Raw genomic sequence first — 17,440 nt, forward strand, 5'->3', positions numbered from 1 at the left:
GTGCGTAACGTAGTACGGTACTAGTTAAGTACGGAGTAGTTGTGTTGTTGTTATCGAAATAACATCTCCACCATCATATATTTGACTCATTTTTTTTTATACTTGGATTAAACCTTTGCTTTGAGTTAAAACAAAATACCATTCCAAGTAAAGAGAACTAGAGAAGTGCATGGAGTTATTTATCAATAACTTATATGTATGTTATTTATCACTTCATTGAATGATCTAATTAAATAACTTATATATGTACGTTATTGTATTAGCCTAGTGGTTAAAATTAAAGGCTTATGTACAATATGTCACGTATTTGAATCCCTCTCTCATTTGAAATTGCATTGTGTTATCGTAATTCGCACCATATCTTTTACATGAAACATAGCTAAAAATTAGCCCTAGCTATGTAGTACCTTCATCATAGTTTTTAAAATGTGGTAAGGAGAAATGTTATGTTAATTCCATGAGTCAACATCTCTCTCACTACTTAATAAGGCTATATTCTGTTGGACTTATTTTGACTTATTTCATACAAAATAAGTTTAGATATACAAGTTCAGATAAGTTCAGTTAAGTCCAGATAAGTTCGGAAGAAATAAGTTTTTTTCAAACATTTCTGCACACAAATAAGTTTATTTCAGACAACATAAGTTTTTTCAGATAAAATAAGTTCAGTTAAATTCATATAAGTTATGTTAAGTTCATAATTCAGATAATATATGTTCAGTCAAAATAAGTCGAATAAAACGGAGCCTAAATTGGCTTACATTGAGCTACAACGGAGAGGTAAAGATTTGAAATTACCATCCTAGTATAAAATTATAGAACGGAGCCTAAAGTGGCTTCCTTTTTGCTACCGCCCAATACCAATTCAAGATTAAGACCTTGTTCTTTAAGATGAATATTGAATTGAACTGGATTGAAAAGTCTTGAAATTCAACAAAAAAGATCGAACAGGGCCTGAACTGATTGCTGGAATATAATACTTCATTTATTTCCCAAATATTGCATCATGTAAATAAGATCTCACCTGACTATATGAAAGATGACTGCATACGAACAAAAAACTAAAACAATAGCCTTACATTGAACTTTACATAACCATAAAATAGAAAGAACTAAAAGTTTGATTAATTGGTAGCTCGATGTATAATTGAGAAGAAGTTGGTCAACAATTTTACAAAAGTCCTCATAATGATGTTTGTATTTGAATAATTTGATGATAGAGAGAAAATGAAGTTAGGTGTACGGAGAAATTGGTGATGAATTGAGTAACGACAATTAACTACTCCCTCTGTCCCATAATATAGTGCCCGTTTGACCAAAATCACGGTTATTAAGGTAAAGTATAACATTGATAATAAAAATAATAATTATTTGTTCTTTCAAGATAAAGTACATGTTAGTTGGCTTTTATGGAGAGAGAAATTAGAGATTAAAGGTGTGTACATAATAAATAGGCCTAAAAAGACAAAAATCAAGCACATGGGTTGAATAAAAGTCAAAAAATACAATTTTCAAAGTAAAAATTAATGGTTTAAAATAGAAATAGACACATCATTTAGGGACACCATTTTAGGAAAACAGGCACTATATTATGGGACGGAGGGAGTAACATGTTGTACTAATCCGTACTTTGATTACTTAATTGGACTGCCGTCATTGAAATGGACATCTCAGCTCCACATGCTTTGTCTCTTTTGTACGGAATAATCATCAGTATTTTGTGGAGTTAATCTAGCTAACCCCACATGATAACCTTCATTTTCTTTTTTTTTAATTACTCCGCTTCTTATTTTATTTGCTCTATTTTAATCCAAAAAATCTCATAAAAATTAGTTAAATAGAGCCGGTAAAATGAGACAGAAAGAATACTATTGAAATTACAAGAGTTGTACGCGTGTTTAGATTAACCTTTGTCATCTTTAATAAATGAACTTAGAGCACATTAACATACTAAACCGTTTACCAACATGTTATGTACTCCGTACTATTTATGGAAGACATCCCCAAGAGCTTGGACAATTCTTGAATAAATCAATCGTGGTACTATTTTCAGAAAATCCAAACCTGTTATGACCGGTTCCTAAAATTTGAAATCGAAACCGGTTCCTCCGGTACTGGCTCCGGGTTCGAATCCGTCGGGTCCTTTGCAGTTCCGGGTCCGGGAACGAATACCTAGTATTTCTGCTCAATCATATGACTAAATTTCAAAGTAAGTCCAAAAATGAAATAGATGGTGGGTGTGACCATGGGAGAAACAAAAACGTTTATGAAAGGTTTTTTAGCCTTTGTTAGAGGTTCACCAAATGGTAATACTCTTAGTTACAAAACCCCTAATAATAGGAATGTATTTACATTTAAATTTGTAAGAAAACATTCCCATAGTAATACTAGTTCACTTAATACTTAAAAGTTTTTATATTTTCTGTAAAGTTTCATTACCATTCATTAACATTGAAGAGTGGTATTTGAAATAAGCTAGGTTTCATTATCACGATGTTACTATTTCTCTCCGTAAATAACACTTAAATTTGTTCTCATTCCACTGTTTATTATCGGTTACTAAACGGGCTGAAAGTGTAACCCAACAAAGATGCTGTTTTGGATCGAAGAGATAAATTCTACAAAAGAAAAATAAAAAAAATAATGTGGACCATATAGAGGAACATCTAATTTAAGCTATGATATGCATATTTGCATATCAAAAAATGACATTTCGAGTAATTTTAAAGTGAAAATTATTGAAATTAATCATTAACCATCATTTGATCGATGACTAAGTAACGTAGTGGATGATAAGATGGTATTCATTAAACAAAGTTTAGAACACTAATTAACTTTGCATGTGGCTCAATTAATTGAACTAACAAGTCAACTACCAACTCAACGTACCATAAGCCAAGATAAGTACACTTCGATTAAAAAAGTCACCTTATTAATCATTTCACGTTACAGGTTTACGAACCGGATCACTTGCCCGGAAACGCGTTTCCGCGTTTTAGTTTTGATTTTACGAGTACGTATATGCCGAGGAATATTCCTAGCTAGCGTCGGACCGGACCCGGACCGGATGGAAAATCGAAATTATGATAATTCAAGGCCCGAAGACCGGATCGATTATGCTTGGACCGAACTCGGACCAGACCGAAAAAATCGTTCCAAAACCCGGACTAGACCGATTTGGATCGGTTATAAACCTATTTCTATATATTGTTTATTTTTTATAAGAATTATGATAAAAAAGAAAAAATATATATAAAAAACTATTTGTTTGAGGCCTTTCTTGGAAGTTAAAATAAAATATATCACAATATAATAATATTTACAACATATTAAAGGAGAGAATTAAATTTTTAAATAGGTTATATTATATTTTATTAAGGAAAAATCAGTCCGGTCCAAAATCGAGACCGAATACCGGAAATTGATATTTCTCGACCCGCAGACCGAACCGATTGCCTTCTGTCCGGGTCGGTCCGGTCTGGTCTATTTTTTCGGTCCGGACCATTTTTTGCGCGCACACCCCTAAGCTAGCCTCCGTCCTTTAAAAAATGCTTCATTCGACTTATTATGGTAAAAACACGTATTCCATTATTTAATATATACAGAGTACTCTGTATAGGTAATATTTGCATGAAAAAATATAAAGAGTTGTTATTCGATCTAAAGTTATATTTTGACGCGAATCTAATAAGACTGCATCATTTACGTTAATTGTAATAGATTAGTAAGAATTTATGGTCAAAGTTTTCTAAGTTTGAAATAATAAATGTAAAAGAACAACATTTAAATGATTAAAGGGGTACACGTATTTCTATCGGATTTTCGCATTGGTGATCCTAATCCAACTTAAGCGATTAGGTTTTAATTTAGGCTCCTTCAATCGAAGCGGGAAAGCAAAAGGCAGCGTCTATGAGATACAATATTATTAACGGTTGAAACTTACATTACAAGAAATTGTACCATTAATGACGGGAAATCCCGTCGCTAAAGATCAATAATCGTTGATTAATGAGGGAATTCATGTCGTGAATCTGTCATAAAAGGGGGTCGTCATTAATGAAAAATCCCTTCGTTAACCCGTCGTAAATGATATTTGCGACGGTTGTTTCCGTCTCTGTTTGGTTGTTCGATGGGATTTTTAACCCGTCGTTATTAGGTTGTCATTAAAGATACAAATTCTTGTAGTGTTAACCTCCCAAATAACACATGTAGTGTCCCTTATATTATTGACAATAATTATCACTTTATAATTAAGGCTAAGGTGCTACTCAATTTCAAAATAAAAAAAAAAAAAAAAAAAGGTGCTACTCAATCTCCTTATCGTCATATGGTTAATTTTAAGTTGGAACCTTCATTTAGACTTATTAAGTGGAATCTTTCTTTTAATGACGGGTGCGACCCATCTCCATATTTTAACATTTACATGTAAGCCGTAAACCTAATACTACGATGAGTTAATACATATATTTATACATGTACTCCGTAGTATTTTGTATTCTACGTTCGTTTTTACTTCCTCTAATTATTAAGCATTTCAATACACACCTTTAATATACACATAGTAATATTCGATCAAGTTTTCAAAATTAAAATTAAAATGTAATTTTATTATATTAGATCAAGTTTTTAATTTTTAATACTTAAAGTGTAACCATATTTTTTTAAATCCATTTCCTCTTTCTTTTTCCCTTTTTAATTGAATAGGGGCTCTATTTTGAGGAATTGCGCAGGACTCCATAATTGTGATGTCATTGTAGCCCCGACACTGCTTTAAGCTATTCTGTACGGCGTCACATAGGTTGACGTGTTATGTTAGGTTGGGTTAGTTTATACTCTCTCTGTCCCGGAATACTCGCAACGCTTGACTGAACACGTTTGCCAATGCATAACTTTGACCACCAATATCTTTAACTACATATTATTAAAACTTATAAAATATTAATATTTTGAAAATATATATTTAGATGATATATATGAACATTTGTTTTCATATATTTGAAATAAATTATGGTCAAAGTGAATTATATGAATAGTGCAAAAAGTCAAACTGTTTCAAGTATTCTGAGACGGAGGGAGTAAAACGGGAAGGTGGTTAGTTAGTCCGTATTTTCAATTGTGCCGACTCAACTCATAAGTAACGAGTCACAAGAGTATTTAAGAATATTCTAGTACCAAGTTGGTTTAAGATGATAAGATATCATTTATTTTGTCGTGAAGGTGATAAGGTATCGTGCTTCTCTATATTCCTCCGTATTTTAAGCTTGATAAGTAAACTTAATTATGATCATTGACTTTCCATAAAACGCTCCTCTTATTATTAATGTTCCGTACTTCCCTATTTTAAAGTTAACAAGTTGTTGTGATCACGAGTGACGACAATTAATAACTCATTTTATGACTTCTCTCACATGTATTCTCTCGTTTGTTACTCCGTATTTAGTGGTGTTAATTTTTTTATTTTTTTTTATAAACAAATTAATTCATTGTTAAAAAGATATACGACATTTACATAAAGATTTAAATCTAACAAATACATAATAATCGAATCAAATAAAAACTTCTTTTTACCATAGCTACGATCGTAGTATATCAAACATTCTGTATATATACCCTCTTTTATATCGATCTGATTTACAGCCTTCATTGACGAGGGGGTTATAGACCTGTTGTAGCTGTAACAAATATGATTTTCGTCTGATTCGTCTGACTGTAGTCGAAAGATTGACATCCTCCTTGATCGCGCATAAATCTTTACCAAAGAAACAACTTGAACTAAACTAAACACACAGAACTTAACTAAAAACAAACTCATCATAGGGGTACTTACTACACTTAAATAATCAAACCCACCATATGGGTACTTACTACACTGAAATAATCAAACCCACCATAGGGGTACTTATTACACTGAAACTATGTAGTTTTATTGAGATCTAACGCAAAAAAACATAACAGAATTGAAAGAGAAGGGGCGGAAATAAACAATTTTTCGAAAAAAATTGGCTATTTCCACCCTAAAAAACCTTAATTTTTATAAACCCTAAAAAGAGAGAAAAGAGGGAGAGAGGGGGGGAGAAGCTAGTGGTGTTAATCTAGCTACTGCATTGGGTGAACTAATTTTGACACTCCTCATAAACACTAACAATCTTCTTTGAGAGTAGAGTACAAAAAATGTAACAAAACAAAATGTTTGTCGAAAATTATTTGAATATAAACATGCATTCATGGGTATGATAAATAAGATGTTGTGGTATTTGATTAAGAGATGTTTGGAGAAAAAAATAGCTTTTAAAGGAGAATTAGAGGTTGGGTGATGATAAAGGTCGCAAGTTGCGACAACATTTAGTTGTCGCAATCTTACGTGTTGGAGTTTAATTGGTACATGTATGCGCCACGTAGGCTATGCGTCATCATGATATTTTTACTATCAATGCAATATTTTTACTATGAAATTATGTTAATACGGTAATCAATATAAAGAAGGAAACAAATTAGATTATTAAGATTTTCCTACCTTTTTTTGAAACATGTATAATAGAATATACAAGTTAAATATTTTAATTTCCTATTTAAATCGCGACACATAAACATGTCATGTCATCATTGTGACACGGCTTAAAGGTCGCATGTTGCGACCTTTATCATTTTCGTTAGAGGTTTGAACATTTCATAAAGGTAATGGGAGTGTTTGGTTAGGAGAGGTAAGAAAGAGATTTTGGGATGACAACTTTGTTATGTTGGAGATTTTTGCATTAGGTGTTTGAAGAAGTGAGTGTAAAATGACAACTTTATTATAATATTGTCTAAAATTACAACTCTTACCAACATGGCAACATACATCACTTTTATGTCAATGTCTTTGATGATCTCTGTGACATCTAATTTCCCAAATATTTTATACAAACAACTAATTCAATCAGGTTGTTAAAAATTAACAAACACATATAATTAATACTCCCTCCGTCCAGATTAGTTGTTACACTTTCCTTTTTTGGCCGTCCCAGATTAGTTGTTACACTTCTAAATTAGGAATGACCCCACAGCTATTATATTGTCTCTCTCTTCCCACAAAATTATTTTTTGTCCCCACACCCCCTCTCATTCAATTAAAAAAAAAATACCCCACTAACTTCTACCACATCTACTTTTTCAATAAAATAACAATTGATAACCAAACAATCACTTATCACCTAAAACTATGTGCAAAGGTAAGTGTAACAACTAATCTGGGACGGAAGGAGTAATAGTTAGTCAAACCAGCTAATTATCGAACACATATATTATAAAATTAAATTAGATTTTGGAATATCACATCAAAGTGCAAAATATAAAAGGCCAGAGGTTGGGGTTGGTTAATGTGGACGTTTATGTAGGAGTAAATAGGTCTGGAGGTCCCTAAACTTTGCCAAAAGGAGCATTTAGGTCCCTCAAAATGGATGGAAAACGCTGCTTTTTGGCTTCTGTTACTAACGTCTGTTAAATGAATTAAAAATAAAGGCAATTTAATATAAAAGGCAGAAAAGGACAAAATAACAGTTACTTTTACCTATAAATAATTTAAAAATAAAAGCAAATGCATTTAAGTTAGCTTTTCTACATAATCATCTCTATGTTCCTTCTTCTCCTCCACTCATCACGTTTCTTCAACTGGGAATCCCAGCAGCCCAACTTTTCTCACTCCTCCATTTCTTACCACTCTATTCTAAAATACCTTTCTCTTTCTCGTCAATTCAACTCCTTAGAGAACCTTCTTAGAGAGGCCAATTCAACCGCCCTGGTATCGCTTCCCTCGTCAAATCGTAGAAATCACATGAAGCTTGTTTTTCATTGTTGCTTAATATGTTGGTTCTTAATTTTTAATTTTTGGGATGGTCTTCTAATAATAGAATTGACTAGTTCACCAATAATTAAGCAATGGTACTAGAAATAAAACAAAGTGAAGACAATGTTCAGGGCGCAAAATCGCAATTAACTAGAAAGCGATCAAATTTGTGCGGCAGTATCTCCTTTGAGCTTTTCGGAATTGGGATTTGAAAATAGTCAAGGTGTTTTCTTTTTATAACTCCTTTGTCTTTCTCTCTCATACAATTCTGCAACCTTTTTCATCTTCCACCTTTTTTCATTTTAATCTTCTGCTCTGTAAGTTGCAATTCTGAAGTGGGTTTTTAGTGTTGTGAATTGGGAAGCTCTGAATTGTTTGTTTCTAAAGGAAATTGGGGAATCTTTTTTTAATTGTTTATTTAGAAAATGGGAAATGTGTATTTTTGCAGTTTTTTTTCCTGCAATTTTTGTTTCATAGTGAAGTGTAATCTTCGTTCTGGGTTCTGAATTTTGTTTTAGGTTTTTAGTTGATGATTGAATGCGCTATAAAAATTAGAAGTAAAAACAGGATTTTGTTAAAAAGAGAAGAAAAATCGAAAAGGGTAATTGAGAAATATGATTTAATCAAGTGGGTCAATGAGAACTTACAAGAACATCAACTGATCTGAGCTCTTCCGCACAAATTGAGAATCGATGCTTGTCCACAATCTTAATATAGAGTAATTAATAAAAATAGCCTCTGTTTTTTCTTCTCTTTTGTCTGTTTAGAAAAAATATATGGACTGAATTATGTGAATTCGGTGGAATAGATTCAAATTATGTGAAAAGAAATTAGATTAGGGTGCAAAGTCGTCGAGTAAAGCAAAACTTCGCCATTTATGGGAAGAAAAAACTTTTAAAACAGGGGTTTTTATCAACAGTGGAGGAGTTTGGGGGTGTACAACTGAGACATTGAGAACGAAAATCAAAATGCTAGTTTTGATTAGAGTTGAGAGAATTCATAATTGGGGGTTTAAGGTGAGAGGAAAACAGGGGAGGGGAGAGATAAAATGGAGTTCGGAGGTTTGCTGGGGACGATTGAATATGACTCAAGGAGAATTTTGTGCCAAAAAAAATTAGTGGAAGAAATCAGGGAGGGGAAAGATGAAAAGTTAAAACATGTACATGGAGAAAAAGCCATGTGAAAAAGCCAAGTAAGTTGAAAAAGCTAACAAATAATCAAGAGCAGCTGTTTTTAATCATTAATACACATGTAATTTAATTTCTCTTTTTTTTAAAGCAGTTTTATTATTATTTTATTCAATTTAACGGAAAGACAAATGGTGTTAACAAAAGTAGCGTTTTCCATCCATTTTGAGGGACCTAAATGCTCCTTTTGAAATTTGAGGGACCTAACTGCTCCTTTTGGCAAAGTTTAGGGACCTGCAGATCTATTTATTCGTTTATGTAGTTGACTAGTTGTACAAATCACAAAAGACAAAAGTCATTTTTATTAACAAAGGTTCACTCAAATTTGTCATTCAATCAACGGCTCACGTCGGTCAAATGGTAATGTTTGATTACTCGGTTTAAATACTTCGTACATATGACGTGTGCTTTTATATTTTAAAAATATATACATACTCATGGTATATTACACCGTAACATTGAAAATATCGATCTATACATATTAAAATGCGTTTCTAAAAAAGTTTATGTAACACATGACGATTTGCTTATCAGTGATTCATTCCATGCGATCTTTACAGATTAAAAAATGTCAAATAGTTTGCATAAGGTAACACTCAACCTTGTGTTTAAAGGATAAAACACATGACACGTTCCATGTTATCATTACGGAAAAAAAAGTAAATGTAAATAGTATTAATGTATTATCTCGGGATATCACTTAGGGCCAAAAACTAGTTAAACTTTAGGAGAAGGCGTAAAAAAAAAAAGACTAAGTAAACTCTTTCCCATACAAAAAAAAAAGAAAAAAAAAGAAAAAGAAAACACAAACCCATTAACAACGAGCACAAATCTTGTCCCTTTTTGAAGGATTCTATGACAAAGTTTGGATTTACCATAATTCAGCCCAGAAAGTTTAGTAAAAACCTTTTGTCCATTGCCTTTTATAACGGGATATTTATTATGACTATCCCTTTCATGATAGCCTTAGTTGTAACAATTAAAGATATCCTACCGTAACTCGTAATTGAGCTTTTAGGATGAAAAATTCATGTCAAATATTATTTAATTTCTTGCATTGGATCTAACCCGCACTGTAATTAGCTTAAAATTAATTTATGTGTATGCTCTCAGTCGCTATGTCCCCAAATAATCTTCCTTCTTATTTCGATGTCCTACTTTTGAATGTTATGGTGCATGTTACACCCTACATAATCCTTTGAATTCTCGATTGTGATCTGAGGACTGTGTGATTTTCGATTAACAAAAATAAAAGGTTTATCACACTTTCTCTTACTTTCTTCCTCCAAATAAGTTTCATGAGCACAAATTCAAGTCTGCAAATAACAAGAGAGTCAAACTATATGAACAAATCATATTTTATTGATTTTTCTGTATTTGGGTAGAATCTCTAATATTTGCTTCTCTGATTCAATCTCCACTTTGAATTTGAATTTGAATTTGATTTGGCTCACTGAATGGTTTCATTTGTGCTTGAATAAGGGTCTTCGGCTTAATCTCGTTCAAAGATGTTGATGTATAATAAAACTAAGGATAATGTTTTGGACGAATTCTACTTAGAGTCGAACTCGTCGAGGGGAGGTGCTAACAATCGAGATCAGCAAGATATGTAATACTAGGATTACGAGAGCAAGGCTGAGAAAATATGATTATATTATTAAGCAGTTTGAATGTATGATAGAACATGATTGACAAATATTACAAACGCTAATTTATACATCTTTCCCTACTTTGTAACGTACAAGATGATTAACTACCATCTTAATGATCCGGCTCCATGAGTTAAGCCTGACCATTTAATTAATATTTGTAACTGTCGTTCCTCTTCTAGCCGTTGCCTTGATTGACAATCTTAATGATGTTTATATCTTGTTGGCTGCCACGTAGTCTTTAGAGTAGGTCTAATACGCCCCGCCATAAGGAGAGTATTTTTTAATAGAAATTTGAGGGCGCACGCGGAAGTTTTGGTGGACCTCAATATAATAACAAAATCACATTGTTATTATCATTGATTACAGTAATAAGAATTGTACAATAATATTTGCGAGAGCCCATGTCTCTCACTTATCTCTTTGGTAGAAGCCTTGTTTCTACCCTCACTCATATTTTTACTGGAGCTCTTTTGATTAGCTTACCCCTCAACTTATGCATACAAGATATTTATAGTGGGTGTATCCTAATTTCTAGATTTTTCTACACTCGTCATTTATCTAGATTTTTCTTACTAGATTTTTCTTAAGTAAATTCTAGACATTACTTTAGCTAGATTTTTCTACACACTTTACTATTAGATTTTTACGAAGTATATAGTACATTCTAGATTTAGATTTTTCTAGATTAACATTTTAACATTTTTCTCCCCTAACGGATAATGCATGGAAATGAATGACCAATTTAGAGACTCTGTATTGGTCATTCCGTTCTCTATGTTGCTTTACGTATTGTGTCTAAAAATCCTCGAAGCTAATGAAAATAGAACAACCAATATTGGTTTATGTATTGTGCATAAATATCGTCTAAGCTAATAAGAATGGAGCAAGCAATCACACACTTGAGAACTAGAACAAATTTTCTTCTCATAGATACATTCTTGACAAGTCAAAAAATTTATGCATTACAAATATGAGTTAATAAAGAAGCTAATTAACCTAAACAACCAGTTAAACACCAGCTGTTGATCGTGTACCATCTTCTTCTGAAACATACTTTCCTTTCGAACTTCTCTCATTCCGGCTACCTTCGGCGAACTTCATGCTTACTTTATGAAGCCCTAGTTCCTGCTCTGCAGCATCCCATTCCTTTATGTAATAATCTTCTTCAGTGACATTAGGTTTTGGGCCGAAAAACATACCGCCCCACTGGGGGAAGTTTATGGTACCTAAGCTTAAGGTGCAGGCTATGATCAGAATTCCCATGTAAGTTAGCCCGTCTTCTATTTTGAATTGTGATCCTCTGAAGAAGATTACTTGACAGATGACTGCACCCGCGTTTCCTCCTGCTCCTGATAAGCCCGAAACCACGCCCAATGATCTGAAAGAGAGAAGTAATATTAATATTAAGGCGAGGTGTGTTAGTATAAAATGAGCAAAAAAACTATCCTAGATCAGTTTAATAGGCAGGCCGGGCTGGGTTAGGGTCGAGCCACTGCAAAAAAATGGCTCATTATGTCGGACAAGGTTTGTCGGGCCAAACTCCGGGCCTGTGTTTCTGCCCAAATCCCGTTTTAGTGGGACATAATAAGTGGGCTTTTGCGTATTTTGGGTCGGGATAATTTTAAACTAGATACTATGTGTTGTCCAAAACCCAACAAAAAAATCAGACTGGGCCCGAAAAATGAGCCTAAAAATTCTGCCCAAATCTCGCTATTTTCAGGTCGGGCTCAAGATGGTCTGGTCAGGTCTATACCCTTCGCATGTCCTCAGGCGGGTAGGCTACTCTAAAAAAATACTAGGGTAATTAGGCCATTTTTGAACCCGGACAATCTTATAACTAAAATTCTAATTAAAGTTGCCTTTAATCAGATGGGTCGGGCCGGACCCGATAACAAGCATAAAATGTATATGTCACTGACTCACAACCCCTTGTTTTCAGGTCGGGATAGGTCAACAGGTAGGTCTACTTTTTTCATGAAAAAACTTACTAGAAATGTTAATTTTTTTTATTTTGCGTGCGAATGAGTCACAAAGGACAAATTACAACTAGAATCGGGGGATTCAACTTTCGACCTATCAATCTCATAATGTTAACCACTAGGCGAAGACCTCATTAGTTACAAGAAATGTTAGTTACTCCCTCCGTCCCAGAATACTCGACCCGGTTTGACCGGCACAGAGTTTAAGGGACTTGAATTGACTTATTTAATTTAATAGGTAGTAGACTAGTAGTTGATAGTGGGGTATTATTTTAATGTAGTTAGTGGGATGTGGGTTAAGAGGTGGGGTTGGGGGAGAGTAGGGGTTGAATTTTTAATTATTTTTTGTATGGAGTAGGGGGTAGGTGGGTTAATAGGGGTGAAGTGATAAATAATATATATAATATTGTTAGAATATTTCCATTTTTAGAGACAGGTCAAGTATTAAGGGACGACCCGATAAGGAAAACAGGTCAAGTATTTCGGGACGGAGGGAGTAGTCGTAAGACCATTACCTTCTGGAGACAAAAGGAACGACCCCAAATGTGAGACCTTCAGCTGCCTGAACCAAAAACGAGAAGATCATCATAACAGCAATAGTAGCACTTAATGTATCGAGACGTCCCATAACGATACACATAACACCACTAAGTGTCTGAACACCCCACCACCCCCACAATCTCCCCCTTATTCCATACTTTTTCGCCATGAAATCTGAAAACCAACCACCAGAAGACCTCGAAAAGATGTTAACCATCCCAAAAAGTGCACCAACAATCCCAGCTAAGTTCAAATTCAGGTTAAATCGATCATAAAAGTAGAACACAATGATGTTCGTAACAGCTAACTCGACTCCAAAACAGAAGCCATAGCCTATAGCAGTAATCCAGCTTCTGTAATTAGTTACTGCATGGTAAAAAACTTTGGAAGCTTTATCTTTATGCATTTCACCAGATTTCTGCATCTGTAAAAAGTTACCGTCGGGTAAATCTTGTCCGAAAAGCATGACGGCGAAAGCGGAGAACATTTGTAAGAAAGCCGGGATGAAGAACGCCACCCTCCACGCCGTGAACGGCGTGGAGGCGGGTGTTTTGTTGAGGATTAGGCTGTAGAGGAGTGGCATGATTAGGTTTGCTACGCCTCCGCCGAGGTTTCCCCACCCGCCCGACTGCCCGTTTGCGAGGCCGACTACTTTCGGGGAGAACATGCAGCTCATCCAGTATTGGGTGGAGACGAATGTGGCTAGTGAAAATCCGGTGAAAAAACGCATGATGAAGAACCCTGTTGGGGTTCCTGCCATGGATGAGAGGAACACTGCGGGGACGGTGAGGAGGCAGACTGTTGCTGATGCGAGGCGTGGGCCGGTTAAGTCGCAGGCGGCGCCTAAGGCGAGGCGGGCGAAGATTGCGCCGGAAACCGATCCGACCCCGGCATTACCTGTTATGATCGGAAAACGTAATTAGCGTTAACCTTCTGTATTAGAATAAGTAAAAATCATTTTTGTATCCCCTACAAACATCGAAAAATTACTTTTTACCGCCTAAAAAAAAAGTAAAACTTGTATTTTTGCACCAAAAAAATAATTAATTTTTACCACATGAAAACAGAAAAATAAATGAAACTCTTGTGTGGGGTTCACTAATTCAATTTCCCTCCAATTTATTACACTTTCTGTGCGATTTTCTTTAACTCCTTTACCCTCTTCACTTTATTGCCATAGAATTTTGTCGAGTTAGTGAATTAATGGAAGGACATGTGAATTCATAGAAGGGAGTTAAATACATAAAATTGTGGAAGAAATATCAGAAACATTACCGTTTGCATAGATTCCCACATAAATGTTTCATCTATATTTCCATTTTCAGGTGGTAAATTCAAATTTTAGCTAGAATAAATAGGAAACCAATTTGACCGTTACTGATTAACGTTCATTATTCATAAGTGCTAGTCTATCTTGATTAATAATATAGCCGTATTATGGACCCAATACTAGTATACCAAACCCAATATCTCACCTGGCCCAATAACTTAAACTCATATCATATTCAATATATGTAGCACATAAGTTTATTTAAACAAAACATATGTTTCTTCCATGTGAGACTATATATGAAATGAAGATTATATGTAACATTACCAATATCACTCGCACATGTATGAAATGAAGACTATATGTAACATTACCAATGTCACTTGCACATATATGAAACGATGACTATATATAACATTACCAATGTCACTCCCACATATACGAATTGAAGACTATATGTTTATGAGGGTTCGAACCTAGGCCACCTAAGTAGCAAAGTATTCAAGCAACCATTATGCTGTAAGTATATTTCATTAATGAAGACTATATGTAACATTACCAATGTCACTCGCACATATATGAAACGAAGACTACATGTAACATTACCAATGTCACTCGCAGTGAGATTGAGATTGTCCCGGATGATAGGAAGAAGAGGTGGTGCAGCAAAAGTACACAGAAAACAGGTGAAGTACTGAAACCAACATAGATGAAACGCCCGCATATGGGGGTTTACGGCCGAGAAGAGCGGAAACACGGTGGCCTTGTTCTCGGTGTCCACCGGAAGACCGAACTTCTTCGTTTCAAACTGATCGTCCTTGATGTTATTGTTGTTGTCTCCAACATTATTGGAGGTCATAATATATCACTCTCAATATAATTGTACTTTTTTCTGTACTTTATTTTTGGCTATTTTTGTTGGTATGATAATAATACTTCGTATGTTTTACATTGTGTCAAAAATGCTGTTTTGGGGGGAAGCTTATATGCTTTATTTCGGGTTGAAGAGGTCATGGTAGACCAAATCAAAAGGCGGGCCGGGCCGCGACAATAAAAATCTACCCATTATATCGGGCCGGGTTGCGACAATAAAAAAACTGCCCATTGTATCGGGTCGGGTCAGGTCGGGCCATTTTTTGTGCCCACAAATAACGGGCTTTCGGGCCATTTTCAGATTAGGCCAAATTTATAACTTAAATTATTTTTTTAAGTTGCTGAAATCCCGTAAATTTTTTAAAAAGTTCGGACCGGTCCCGAAAAATCGGGCCGAGATATTCTACCCAAAACCCAACATTTTTCGAGCCGGGTCGGGCCGGGCCAATGTTGATCAACTCGATGTCATGGTGATACGGAGTACGGAGTATTTGTAATGAGCGAGTCATGCGTGCTAAACGTTAACAAATTTGGGTGAAGGTCATTGTCTTCTTCCATGACTCGTGGAGCTATATTGTTTCCATGATGTTGATACATTGGAAGAATATGCTTCATTTTATATGTGCATGACAGCGCGCATGAGAATTACGTGATTGAGTTATCAGACGTAATGTTTGGTAGACGGTAATAAATGGTTAGAAATGGTGATAAATTTTAGAGAGTGTAGGAGATTTTCTAAGGAAAATATTGGCCATATTTGACCATTAGTTATTAGCGGATTGCTAGTTTAACTGATTGTTAGTTATTTGTATCAGCTGGTTTGACAAACAGATTGAAATAGTTGGTGTGCAAGATGTTGGTAAATTAGTGTTGGTATTTGTAATGCAATGTGGATCCCTTTAACATGATAATGCTTATGGGCCCGTTTTGTTGTTTGTCGTGGGTATTGATTTTGGAGTACTGTTTGGGAGTTGCGGGTTTAAACCAAGTTCCTTTAAGTACTCCTTTATTTATTCCAAAAAAGATAACCCAGAGACACAGAGAAACGCATAAACCCTAAACGAATAATATCTTTGTCATCATTTTCCCATAGAGATCCGAGCAGTTCTTGAAGTAATTCCAGTCTTTCAATCGGGGTACAAAGTTGGAAGGTACCTGTGTTACCCTTGGAGTACGTGCAATCATCACTGAGAACCTTGTACCGGTGGTGGCGAAATACGCTTCTAGGGCAGGCGTAAAATCCGTCACGGCTTTTAAGATCAGTTATTGAGTATTGTGTTCTTCCCTGTTATTTTATTGTTAACTTTCATGGTTACAACTTACAACGTATTATTTCCAACAATTAGTTGTCAGATATTTAATGGATGAAAATGACCGTTAAAAACATTGACATAAAATGATGTATGTTGGTAAAGGATGTAATTAAGGCAATGTTATGACAAAATTGTTGTTGTACACATACTTCTTCAAATCTCTAATACAAAAAGTTCTTATATTGAGCTTTTAAAAAAAAAATTAGTAATTTCATCTCAAACCTCTCCTAACCAAAACCTCAAATTAGATTTTTGAAATGATCACACCTCTAATTCACCTCAAAAACTCCATTTTCTCCAAACACCCTAATTATGTCACTAGTCCTCAATAAGCTACCACCATTTCTTAGCGCCTACCAAATGAGCTATTGATCCAAGTATGGCTTCAATTAAACAGGAAGCTCAATGAACTCCATGCATATATAGTTAGTCAATGATAGCATAGTGTTAGATAATGTCTTGAATCGGTCAAGTCCCTTACTGCAACGCCCCAACACGGGGATCTCGCATCTGTCTAGAGAGTACTATATAAACTCTTTAGGTCAAGCCTATTTTCTGGGCGTTTTCGCATCTGTCTAGAGAGTACTATATAAACTCTTTAGGTCATAGCCCAGTAGTATTCTGTTATTTGTAATCCTCAAGATCAATAAAACTTTCCTCGCCTTTGCCTGTGAATATAGCTAACACATTGTTGGTGAACCACGTTAAATTTTTTACGTTCTTTATTACGTTATTTATTCTTTCTTTGCATCCGTTATAACACATATATAGTTAACGTTAAGGTTGTAGGATATTATTGTTTGA

The 17,440-nt window shown here is 34.7% G+C and overlaps 1 protein-coding gene across 1 annotated transcript; it reads right to left on the minus strand.

The window, feature by feature from the left end:
- Positions 1-11,610: 11,610 nt before the first annotated feature.
- On the minus strand, positions 11,611-15,362 carry LOC110791443 (high affinity nitrate transporter 2.5-like). Its single transcript, XM_021996190.2, has 3 exons — positions 15,057-15,362; positions 13,156-14,077; positions 11,611-12,039 (listed from the first exon to the last, which is right to left on the minus strand). The coding sequence occupies exons 1-3, from the start codon at positions 15,307-15,309 to the stop codon at positions 11,670-11,672; spliced, it is 1,545 nt and encodes a 514-aa protein (XP_021851882.1). The 5' UTR covers positions 15,310-15,362; the 3' UTR covers positions 11,611-11,669.
- Between the last annotated feature and the right edge of the window lie 2,078 nt (positions 15,363-17,440).

Source organism: Spinacia oleracea, chromosome 4 (assembly GCF_020520425.1).
Source record: "Spinacia oleracea cultivar Varoflay chromosome 4, BTI_SOV_V1, whole genome shotgun sequence".
Classification (NCBI taxonomy): Eukaryota; Viridiplantae; Streptophyta; class Magnoliopsida; order Caryophyllales; family Amaranthaceae; genus Spinacia; species Spinacia oleracea.

Bases quoted from the DNA above. Each gene is read 5' to 3' on its own strand.
- LOC110791443 (XM_021996190.2), bottom strand. From the start codon at position 15,309: ATGACCTCCAATAATGTTGGAGACAACAACAATAACATCAAGGACGAT. The intron at 14,078-15,056 runs GTAATGTTACAT...CGATCATAACAG, and splicing joins TCTCACTGCGAGTGACATTG to GTAATGCCGGGGTCGGATCG. The intron at 12,040-13,155 runs GTAATGGTCTTA...TCTCTCTTTCAG, and splicing joins GTTCCTTTTGTCTCCAGAAG to ATCATTGGGCGTGGTTTCGG.